Below are 12,432 nucleotides of genomic sequence, written 5' to 3'. Positions count from 1 at the left end.
ATAGCCAAGACAGTCCTAAGCAAAAAGAACAAAACTGGAGGCATCATGCTACCTGACTTCACCTGATACAAGTCTACAATAACCAAAACAGCGTGATACTGGTATCAAAATATATAGACTAATGGAACAGAACTGAGGCCTCAGAAGTAATGCCACACATCTACAACCATCTGATCTTTGAGAAACCTGACAAAAATAAGCAATGAGGAGAGGATTCCCTATTTAATAAGTGGTATTAGGAAAACTGGCTAGCCATATGCAGAAAACTGAAACTGAACTTCTTCCTTACACTTTATAGGAAAATTAACTCAAGATAAATTAAAGATTTAAACACTAAAATCTAAAACCATAAAAACCTGAGAAGAAAGCCTGGGCAATAACATTCAGGACATAGGCATGGACAAAGGCTTCATGACTAAAACACCAAAAGCAATGGCAACAAAAGCCAAAATTGATGAATGGAATTTAATTAAACTAAAGAACTTTTCTGCACAGCAAAAGAAACTATCATCAGGTTGAACAGGTAACCTATAGAATGGGAGAACGTTTTTGCATTCTGTCCATATGGCAAAGGGCTAATATCCAGAATCTACAATGAACTTAAATTTACAAGAAAAAAAAAAATCCCATCAAAAAGCGGGCAAAGGGTATCAACAGACACTTCTCAAAAGAAGACATCTATGTAGCCAACAAACATATAAGAAAAAGCTCATCATCACTGGTCATTCAAGTTTCATGCAAATGAAACTTGAGTGATTACACCAATCCCTCATTTTTGGAGTTGGTAAACTCAAGCAGAATTACCTTATGATTTAGCAATGCCTTACTCTTGGGGTAGTTTTTAGCAATGCCTTAGTCTTGGGGTAGATTTTGCTTGTCTGGTGGTGTTTACTGGTGATCTTCTGTGTTTGATACTGATTCTTTAAATCAGAAAGTATCTGAGACAGGTCTCAGAAGTTTATTTTGACAGTTAAAGACATGCCCAGAAGAAATAAACATGGAATCACAGCAACAGTCTATGGTCTGTGCCTTTCTTCAAAGACGATTCTGAGGGCTTCAGTATTTAAAGAGAAAAAGTGGGCTGGAGCAGAGGGGGAGAGGGGATGGTCACATTATTGAATGCATGTGTTGTAAGAGGAAAGGAGCAGGTAGGGGAATAGTCAATCATGTATTCTTATGCTCAGTAAATCAGCTCTTTACATAAGATAATGTGAACATATAGTAGCTACCTGTGGAGATACTTAACCTTTAATCTGTAGCTTTCTGCTTAGGAACAGGAGGAAAGGCAGCTTCTTGCAAGACTCAGCTTTCAGTTTAATTTTTTTTCTTTTGGTATAGTGAATTGAGGTTCCAAGTTTTTAGTTTCCTTTCACAATCCTCGACCTATTCTGGTTCATGCAGAACCATTTCTTTCCGTGGACCTGAGAAATATATAAACTATAGAAAAGCCTCAATATCCGTCTTCAGTTGTTTTCAGTTAGCAGCTATAAAACCATTTTCAGCACATCCTGCTGAAGGCGGTGGCATGAGCTCTATGGAAGCGTGGTAGACTTCACAGGGATGCTTCGCCCCAGGTGGGAGGACATAGCAGGACCTCTGGGAGGCATCTGCCATTCAATTAGCTTGCCCTGAAAATGGTGAGATGCTGGATCATAATCTGTGCTTCAAGTGCATCTTGTAAGCAATGATGTGGCCATCTGCTCCATTTCCCAAGCCCTATTTTCATTCTGGTTAGTTACTGCATGTAATTGTATAATTATAGAAGGTAGCCCTGTCTGTCAGTGTCTGCTCAGTAAATATGTGAGCAGATTGGGTTTTGTATTTTAACTACTTCACACTCAGAGTTTCTAATGTACAACTGAAATTCTATGCACTGCGTATTCTCTGTAACTTCTATCTGACTCTATATACATTAAAACACATGATCAATACCCTGATAGAAGAAAAACTTCAGCCAAATTAAATTTAAAGGAGTTTAACTGAGCAATGAATTATTCACAAATGGGGCAGCCTCCTGAGCCAGAATAGGCTCAGACTTTGGCGCAGCCCTGTGGTGGAAGAAGATTTATGACAGAAAAGGGAAAGTGATGTACAGAAAACGGAAGTGAGGTACAGAAACAGCTTGTCATTTGCCTTATTTGAACAGAGTTCGAACAGCTGGCTACATTTGATTGGCCAGAACTCCATGATTGGCACAAGGAGGTGTCTGGTGACACCTTCACTTGTTATAGCTCGTGATGTGCAGAAAAACTTTTAGGCTGAACTTAAAATACGTAAGGAGGCAGCTTTAGGCTAAACTTGATTTAAAAACGCTAAATACTTTAGTCAGGGCACAACTGAAAACAAAATTTCTTGATATCTTTACTACTTTCTTGTTACAATCACTTAATGATTATTTTTATAAAAGCTTTTTACCAAGCTATAAAATGAAATTTATCCTTCTGTGGAAACTAGTCTTCTGCCTGTTGGTAGTTTAATGATAACGCAACCGAGGAGCTGTTTGAATGCTCCTCTATGACAAACTTGGCTACAGTAAGATAACAAGCACACAGCGTCATAAGTCACACACTACAAGGACCTGTCATTTAGTTTGACACAGCAGGGTCACTTGCAGCTCATTAAGCTGCAAGTGAGTCACTTGAAAAAATACCTCTGCACACCATGGAAGTTGGCTGGAATCCCAGGCAGGATTGACACAGAAGTTTGCTTCTGGTATTCTCAGCACTGCTTTTCTACAGCTTTCTCCTGCCAGTATATTCTTCTCCTGCTCACCCTCCTCCACTTTAGGTGCTCCGGATTTTTCTGTTCCCCATTGACAAAAGTAGATGACTTTCTTTTTATTTTTTTAATTTTGAGACGGAGTCTCACTTTGTCATCCAGGCTGGAGGGCAGTGGCACAATCTCGGCTCACTGCAACCTCTACCTCCAGGGTTCAAGTGATTCTCCTGCCACAGCCTCCGGAGTAGCTGGGATTACAGGCGTGCACCACCACCCCTGACTAATTTTTGTATTTTTAGTAGAGACGGGGTTTTGCCATGTTGGCTAGGCTGATCTCAAACTTCTGACCTCAAGTGATCCGCCTGCCTCAGCTTCCCACAGTGCTGGGATTACAGGCATAAGCTACCACACCCAACCTGAAGAGAAGGCTTGATTTGCTGCTGCTACTTCTGCCATACAATAGCATGCTTAATTTTCAATCGCTAACTTAACAGTGAACTAGCTTAACAGTCAACATTCAGGAAGATTTTTTTTTTTTTTTTTAAACTCTATTAGGACTCTGAAATCACAATGGGCTTATTAATGAGTGCAATCTCTAGGACGAACTAGAGAAACTTTTCGGGAGTCCAAGGCATCACCTGAGAAGATGCCCCACTCTTCCAGAGTTAAGGTGGAGTGGAGTGGTTTGCAGGAGCTGTGGGAGGAAAGAGAAGAAGACCTCAAACAAGTGTCTGCCAAGGCAGCAGCTGCACACCAAAGCCAGAGAGCCTCTCAGCCAACCATTTGCTCTCTAGTCTCCTAGGAACAATCTGTCACTCCTTAGCTGTCTCCAGTTATTTCCCAGCATCTCTATTGCTTCCTGGGGGTTGTGGGTGGAATCTTTGTGCTAGAGTTTTTTTTTTTTTTTTTTTTGTTGGTTGGTTTGTTTTTTGTTGGAGTCTTGCTCTGTTGCCCAGGCTGGAGTGCAGTGGTGTGTAGCTCACCGCAACCTCCACCTCCTGGGTTCAAGCAGTTCTCCTGCCTCAGCCTCCCGAGTAGCTAGGATTACAGGAGTGTGCCTCCATGTCTGGCTAATTTTGTATTTTTAGTAGAGACAGGGTTTCATCATGTTGACCAGGCTGGTCTCAAACTCCTGACTTCATGATTCACCCGTGGCGTTGGCCTCCCAAAGTATTGGGGTTACGGGCATGAGCCACTGCACTTGGCCTGTGCAGGAGTTTTTGTGAGTAGTTTTGCTAACAATTTTAAAAGGTGGTAAATTGAATAAAGTAGAAGAATTCCTAAACTAGATATTTAGGAGTTGTAGGTCAGTGTTATAGATAAAATGTAAGTTCTCTTACATTTAAGAGAACTAATAACTTAAGATTTCAAATTAAGAAACACAGAGATTTGTGGATATCAGAAAGGCAAACTCGACTTCCTCAAAACACCTCATATCTTTATAGGAAATTTAAATTTCTAAGCTAAATTTTTGACTTTCTGTCTTTAAAATATATCCAATGCACAAAATTATTTTATACTAATTTGTTTAGATGATCTTTTTCTTTTTTATGAACAAAGACTTCTTAATCGTATTATATATACATGATAAAAATCAAAGATTACTCGTAATTCCACAAACTAGAATGAATCACTGTTAACAGTCCTTCCTTCATTCCTTCATCTGATCCTTGTTTCTGTCCTTCCCTGCCTCATTCTATTTCCTTTAAATTATGCACAGTATGATTGTATGATACACACTCTTTGGAGCTGGTTTTTTACTTAACCATATATATACATTGGATATCTTACCATGTAAACACATATTATTCCTCTAGATAAGTTTTAATGGCTGTGTGGTATTTTATTGTGTTAAAGTGAATTAAATATGGCTTGAGAAGGACTTCATACTTCTATATTTGAGTCTTTGTGGACAAACTGTAACCTAACTTAATAGGTAGACAAGATTGAAAACCTAACCTAGGAGTATGCAGCTGTCACAATTGCTGAGTCTTGGCCAATCCCAGTAGCCATCCTTCAACCACTCATACACTGCTGAGTGTTCAAACTATGTTCAAATAAGGCAAATGCCAACCTGTAGCCAATCTGGCTGTTCTGTACCTCACCTTCGATTTCTGTACACCACTTCCCTTTTTTTGTCTATAAATTTGTTCTGACCACCAGGCATCCCTGGAATCTCTCGAATCTGCTGTGATTTTGGGGCTATCCAATTCACAAATGATTCATTACTCAATTAAACTCCTTTAAATTTAATGTGGTGGAAGTTCTTCTTTTAACAGATGGTGTCAGAAGTGGGATTCGAGGTAGAGCTTTGATGACCCCAGGAGTGCTGAGTGAACAAGCAAGGTGCCTGCTAGTCCCACTTGTGTCCACTGATCTCTCGGAGTGGCTGGTAATTGTGAGTAATTCTCTCTCAGATTTCAGAGCTCCATGGATTTGTGTTTTGAACTCTGAGTTTCTTTGAGCAAATTTCTGATCAAAACTGGGTTTGGAAGTCTTGACAGAAACGGTGGCTTGGATCTAGTTGAGGCCTCTTACATCTCACTGGGTCAGAAAGAAACTGATAGTAAATGGTAATGTTTGTAGGGTTTGTAAAATTTGACTTTTCAAAATTCATAGGGACTTTTGTGTTCTATCCCTTTGTTTCATTTTTCTTGCATGCTAAGGTAGGAAAAATCACTGGCTTAGTTGATCAAGGGAACATAAGAGCAAAGCCAATATTTTAGGTAAAAATGGGATCCTTGATTTCTGGAAACGAGTTCCTTCTAGCTTATACACGCATAAGTGTGAGGCCAGGGAAGCAGGGAACCAGTGAAGCCTTACAGAAATAGCGAAATCTTACTAAAGATAACTTAACAGTGGAACATTCCAAATGAACAACAACACACTGAAACGCATTTAAAAATGAAGGCCCCCAAATTCATCTCACCTGAGGGTGTCTATTAATATGTGGAAGCTTCTAAAAAGATTCAGAGATGACAGGACCCTCTGGGGGCAAGTTTGAGCCTTTCCAGTGTGAAATTGAGTGCTAAGCAGAGTGGCTAGTGTCTATGTTTTGTCATGTGTATTTTGTTCTCGCCACAAAGGAAAAAGATAATTATTTTTTGTGTTATGACTTGGTCCCTAGGGCTGTGGTATGGCAAGCTGGGTCACTAGGGCTGCCCAGGGAAAGGGAACCCAGAAGCCTGGCATGTTGGCAAAAGGGAATGAATTTCTTACCAGGCAGGCTTCTGGCCTCTCTCTCTCTCTGCAAACTGGTTGAATGAATGGTAAAAATCCCTGTTTATATCCTCTATAAAGTTTTGATTAAAGCAAAAAAGGATTCTAAGGCTATTCTTAAGCCGTAGCGAATCTGTTGTGCTTTGTGTGTCTTTCTGTATGGTTCTGTCATAAAGAGGAGTACCTTAGGCTAGAACATGGGCTTAGGACCCCGTAGGCCTGCTGTTCGGGCCTGTGCGGCATACTGGTCAGTTACAAACTTTGCTGCAGGTCTCTGAAGAAAAAAAAAAGAAACCACAAACTGGATGAGGTCTCCATCTTGTTTTATGTCCTTGGGAGCTTGACCTTGTAAACAAGTGGTAATACTTTCTCTTGGTCTTCACCTTCCGGGGAACAAGAATTTTGGGGTTCGTGTCATAGTTAGCACTAAAATTATCTTGAGTAGGTAAAAGCCTTTGCAAGCTTAAAATTAACTGCTCTAGACTCCTTCTGGGAAGAGCAATGAATACTGCCCGGTGCTGTAGCTCAGCAGCTAAGGCTTTGTCAGTTTACAATGGCAGCCCATGTTCAATCCTCATTTAGGGAATGAGTCCTACCTGGTTTGATATCTGTGTGACTTTTACCATTCATTGATTCTCTTCTCCTCCCTGAACAACTTCTGGTTTCTCTTCTTGAATTTTCCATTTATTTATTTATTTATTTATTTATTTATTTATTTATTTTATTTTATTTTATTTTATTTATTTGAGACAGTGTTTCATTCTTGTTGCCCAAGCTGGAGTGCAATGGCATGATCTCGGCACACTGCAGCCTCCGCCTCCTGGGTTCAAGTGATTCTCCTGACTTAGCCTCCTGAGTAGCTGGGATTACAGGTGTGTGCCACCACACCCGGCTAATTTTTTGTATTTTTAGTAGAAACGGGGTTTCACCATGTTAGCCAGGCTGGTCTTGAACTCCTGACCTCAGGTGATCTGCTTGCCTCGGCCTCCCAAAGAGCTGGCATTACAGGTCTGAGCCACTGTGCCTGGTGAATTTTCCTTTCTCTGAGCACCTGGGAGGTTAACTTTGGTAAAGTTTAAAAGCCAGAAATATTGGCCACTTGGCATGGCTGAAGTTGGGTAATAAGAGATTTAAAAGAATTTTTTAAAGAGTGCTATGGTTAAATGTCAGCTTAATTGAAAGTAGATATCCAAGCTTTAGGTACATTTAAAAGACCTTTTTGTTTTTCTCTTAGATCTTATTTTTCTGGAAAAAGGATTTTTTCTTCTCAGTTGACTGGAATTATTTTTCTCTATTTTGTCTTGCCATTCTCAATGCACACATGAGAGGCCCTGAGATAACTTCTAATAGCCTGAGACTCCTTGGGAAAACAGGAGGTGCCACATAATCCATTTTGGGAAAAATCAGTTATTCTCATAGAACCCCAGGAATTGAAAACGGATAGATCCCTTTTAAAAATCTAAGGCTCTGTTCTGTTTTGCATTATGTTATCTGACAGTTCTGACTTTTGGGAGGTATCAGAAACTACTTTGCATTATGAGAGAACTTTGGTGTGTAATAACGAGGTAGGAAATCTACTTTAGTGATGGCGGATGGCAGTCATGGCAGGGATACTCAGTTCTTTGCATGTTTGAATTAGAGAAGCAAGCTCTTAGCCACCTGGAATGTCCCCACCCCTCACTGAGAAAGAAGGCTCCCATGGGAGATGGACTGATTCCCTCTTTTTTGGGATCTAGAATCTGGTATAAATATGGGACCCTTAATTTTGGAGGTTCGTTTTTGTCTTCCAGCTGTGCCTGCTTATTAAGCCCTAGAAACTGCATGATTTCCTGGCCCTGTTCCTCCAAGGACTCCACCCTAAAGCCAATAATCCAATTAAAAAAACTTAAAAACTGGCCAGGCGCGGTGGCTCATGCCTGTAATCTCAGCACTTTGGGAGGCTGAGGTGGGAGGATCTCCTGAGGTCAGGAGTTCGAGACCAGCCTGGCCAACATGGTGAAATCCCGTTTTTACTAAAAATAAAAAATTAGCTGAATGTGGTGGCATCTGCCTGTAGTCCCAGCTACTCAGGAGGCTGAGACAGGAGAATCACTTGAACCCAGGAGGCAGAGGTTGCAGTGAGCCGAGATAGCGTCACTGCACTCCAGCCTGGGTAACAGAGTGAGACTCCATCTCAAACAAACAAACAAACAAACAAAAAACCCTTAAAAACTGGCAAATGAAAAATCTTACAACTACTGGGTCTTCTTCTGTCTTTCTCTGTGTGTAGTTATGTATGTGTTGTGTGTGTGATGTTTATATAAAAGAGCTCTAATTGGTTTAAAGAAAAATAAGCACTTAAATATTTTGAAAAAATAAAAAGTGTAATGTCTCTTAGTTCATATAACTTTAGTAATTTTTGGGAAATAACAGCTTTAAAGATTATTGGTAAATTAAAGATACTTCATCTAAATTAGGCAGGTCAGATATTAGGTTTACTAATTGCTTTAAGATTATAAATTGCTTTAAATTATAAAAATTGTTCAACTTGCCTACTTTACAGCTGGGTAAGGCCTGGGGACATGTGGAGTTAGCCACATCCCTAGCTATGCTGGAGAGTCTTATCTGCACTTCTGTGTAGTACACTAGGTTCCATACCTAGATACATAATTAAAATAACCATACCTAAGCTCCATACCTAAGTACATAATTAAAATAACTTACTAGGTTTTTCACCAAAATTAAAAATTACTAAGAGTTACCATTATCACATGCGATTGAGACTACTAAAAAAATAGTTTTAAATGCAAGGTGTGTTAGAAAAGTAAAATGTGTTTTAAGTAAAAGATGATAAGAAAGTATGGGAATGTAAATTTTTGCCTAGTTTAGAGGGTTAAGGATTGTTTTAAATTATGTAAGATAAAGCCAAAGGTTTGAACAAGTTGTGGATGGTTTGCGAAAAATTAATCTTGTGAAAAGAAATTCTGTGTGGATGTTGGCTAAAGTTCAAGTGGGAGTTATTAAGGTTTTCTGTAAATTGAACATTGGAATAAAAGCACAACAGGTTTTTCTTGCAGCACTGCTTGCTCTTTCACAAAAATTGTTAAGGGTTATAAAAGGTGTATGAGAATCTCACCTTATGGTCAAACTGATTAAGATTGATAGATTTGTCTATAAGGTTTTATTAAAAATTGGGGTTGACATTAATAGACTAATGCAAGGGTAAAATTTGGTTTTCTCTCTTGAACGAGATTTTCATGTAATATTAAAGGAAAATGAAAGATTTTTGTTTGCCTGTTAAATAAACTACAGGAAAAAAAGAGGAAAGACAAGAGACAGATTGTATGGAAACCTAAGTCTTCCCTCTGATGAGAAAAAGCTTTTGCCTTTTAAAAAATTTTTAAGTGGCTAGGCATGGTGACTCACACCTGTAATGCCACCACTTTGGGAGGCCAAGGCAGGTGGATCGCCTGAGGTCAATAGTTCAAGACCAGCCTGGCCAACATGGTGAAACCCTATCTGTACTGAAAGTACAATAATGAGCTGGGTGCGGTGGCAGGTGCCTATCATCTCAGCTACTTAGGAGGCTGAGGCAGGAGAATCACTTGAACCCGGGAGATGGAGGTTCCATTGAGCTGAGATCGTGCCATGCACTGTAGCCTGGGCGACAAGGGTGAAACTCAGTCTCAAAAAAAAAAAAAAAAAAAAAAGTTCTGTATTCCAAGACTCATTATGGAAAAGATAGAATGATCCAAATTAAATATATATTGGTGTGATGACTTCTAAATTGCTAACATAGTTTATGAACAATGTTTAGTTGTCACTAAACATTGTCAAAATGTTTATTTTAACAAATACAAAAACCATATTCCTGGGAAGACAATCAAAACTTCAGGTATATTCTGCTCTTTGATGGGCCATTTAAACATTTATAAAGGGATTTCATTCAATTGTCATTTTCAATGCCTGTTTTCTGTTTGTATAAATATGTTCCCATGCAAGAGGGCTGATGTTACAACAGTAGCTTATTATGCCACAGTGTGTTTTCACCAGGTAAAGAAAGCTTTTTATGGTTCATTGAGGACAGTCAACCCATTCACAGTCTAGAACCTGAAGATTGGATCTTCGGAGAACATCAGAGAAAGACTGCCCTTACCATCCACACTGAAACAAAACTTTGGGTCCTTGAAACTTGGGTTCGTAATCTCACAACTGAGAAGGCTTTCTTCACACTCATGGAACTGTATACTCATTAGAAACCTTAAGGTAAATCTAACCAGGGAAGTTTCTCCCCAGAAGAAGATGGCATCCTTGATGTGAACAGCTCTTCCCAAGATCACGGATCGAGACTCTTATCTTCGAATTTTTTTTTTCCTTGCTTATGCCTCTATGAATAATAGAAGTAAAAAGGGGATCTGTAATGTGCACTTACAGAATATACTTTTATTTTTGAAGGATTTTGCAGCCAGCCTTATTCATGGATAACCTTATACTTTGATAGATAAAAGATGAAGGCCAATGTAGGTGAGAAACTTTAATGGTACATATGTCACATAGGCCACATAATCAGTCAGAAACAGAACTCCTCTTAACCTATATCATGAGTTAAAGAGAACATTGCCAGGAGGCTTTCACTCTTCTAAAAGGGCATCATTTATTATGTCCTTTTTCGTGGTTTGGAGTAAAAGAGGCAATGATTAGAAATGTATCCCTCTTAATAAGCTCTATAGCAAATTCTACTGTAAAGGCTATGGTTACACAACAGACTTTAAACTCTTTTATGAAAGTTATGCTAAACAATAGAATTGCTCTAGATTACTTACTGGCTAAATAGCAGTATCTGTGAAGCTGCTGGCACTATGGTCTATGGAGAAAACATCGGGTATTACAGAGATTCAGTTGTAGGGTTTTAATGAAAAGACTGCTTAGGCAAGTAGACTCTTTATCTAGCTCATTCTTTGATCTATTTAATTTTAGGTGGTTTAGTTTATGGGGACCCTGGGTAAGGAGCATTCTCCAAACTCTCGGTATTATCCTCCGGATAGCCGTAATAGTAATATTCCTGGTGCGCTTCATTCCCTCAAAGGTTTTAAATGTTTGCATGCAGCCATCTCTAGAATGTCAAATGGTCTGTCTTAAACTGGAATGACAAGAGCTGAAAGGAATCTGCAACCATGGGGACACCATAAGCTATGAATGAAGTGCTGAGATGAGAAACCAAAAATGATGGTAACAGAGTGGCACTAAGGCCCAAGTTTTAGTCACACTCTTACCTAAGTGAGAACTTAAGTAAAAATTTTGAACAAAATGATGAGAAGTCATTGTTTTGGAGCTTATGCACTAGGCTCCAACAGACCAAACCAAACAAAAATTTAGTTGCTTGTGCTAAATGTGACATAATCAAACTAAGATTTTAAGGAAACACATAGGTCCTATAACAGACCAGGTTTTGTTTTTCTTTGTAAACAGGACGTTCCAGCATAAGGAACTACCCTCTACTCAGTCCTTGTTCCCACCTTTGCAAAACTCATTGTTCTACTGTTCCCCAGTGGGCTTCAAGGCCGAATAGTACATTTACCTTGGTGATAATGACATCAATGACTAAAGTTTTGGTCAATCGCTGAAAATTGAGAAAATGACTAAAAGGGGAGAAGTGTTAAGGTTAATGAAATATGGCCTGAGAAGGACTCTGTACTTCTATATTTGAGTCCTTATGGATAAACTGTAACCTAACTTAATAAGTTAGGTTCTTAATCTTGTCTACCTAAGCGTATGCGCCTGTAACAATAGCTGAGACCTGGCCAATCCCAGCAGCCATTCTTTAACCATTCATGCACTGCTGAGTGTTCAAACTGTGTTCAAACAAGGCAAACCTGTAACCAATCGCGCTGTTCTGTACCTCACCGCTGATCTTTGTACGTCATTTCCCTTTTTTGTCTATAATTTTTTTCTGACCACAAGGCAACCCCGGGGTCTCTCTGAACCTGCTGTGATTCTGGGGACTGCCCAATTTGTGAATGGTTCATTTCTCAAATAAACTCCTTTAAATTTAATTGACTGAAGTTTTCCTTTTAACAGTTGTATAGAGCCCCAATTCCTACTTCATGGATGTGAAATGCCCAGGATGCTATAAAATCACCACAGTCTTTAGCCATGCACAAACAGTAGTTTTGTGTGTTGGCTGCTCCACTGTCCTCTGCCAGCCTACAGGAGGAAACGCAAGGCTTACAGAAGGATGTTCCTTTAGGAGGAAGCAGCACTAAAGGCACTCTGAATCAAGATGAGTGGGAAACCATCTCAATAAACACATTTTGGATGTAAACAACCAGTTGTATAATTTATACAATTTCCAAATTTGCACTACTATAAATAACTCTACAATGAATAGTCTGTTTTCTTTTTTCTTTCTCTTTCCCTTTTTTAAATTTTTTTTTGAGACATCTCACTCTATTACCCAGGCTAGAGTGCAGTGGTGTGATCTCATCTCACTGCAACCTTGACTTTCTGGGCTCAAGC

The 12,432-nt window shown here is 39.3% G+C and overlaps 1 protein-coding gene across 1 annotated transcript; it reads left to right on the top strand.

The window, feature by feature from the left end:
* Positions 1-12,002: 12,002 nt before the first annotated feature.
* Positions 12,003-12,233, top strand: LOC111555734 (40S ribosomal protein S27-like). The gene has a single exon (XM_023232069.2). It carries the CDS (start codon positions 12,021-12,023, stop codon positions 12,177-12,179), a length of 159 nt encoding a protein of 52 aa, XP_023087837.1. The 5' UTR covers positions 12,003-12,020; the 3' UTR covers positions 12,180-12,233.
* Positions 12,234-12,432: the final 199 nt, after the last annotated feature.

This window comes from Piliocolobus tephrosceles, chromosome 8, assembly GCF_002776525.5.
Source record: "Piliocolobus tephrosceles isolate RC106 chromosome 8, ASM277652v3, whole genome shotgun sequence".
Classification (NCBI taxonomy): domain Eukaryota; kingdom Metazoa; phylum Chordata; class Mammalia; order Primates; family Cercopithecidae; genus Piliocolobus; species Piliocolobus tephrosceles.
The sequence above is the reverse complement of the archived record's forward strand: the minus strand, read 5'-3'. Positions and strand labels throughout refer to the sequence as shown.

Bases quoted from the DNA above. Each gene is read 5' to 3' on its own strand.
- LOC111555734 (XM_023232069.2), top strand. From the start codon at position 12,021: ATGGATGTGAAATGCCCAGGATGCTATAAAATCACCACAGTCTTTAGC.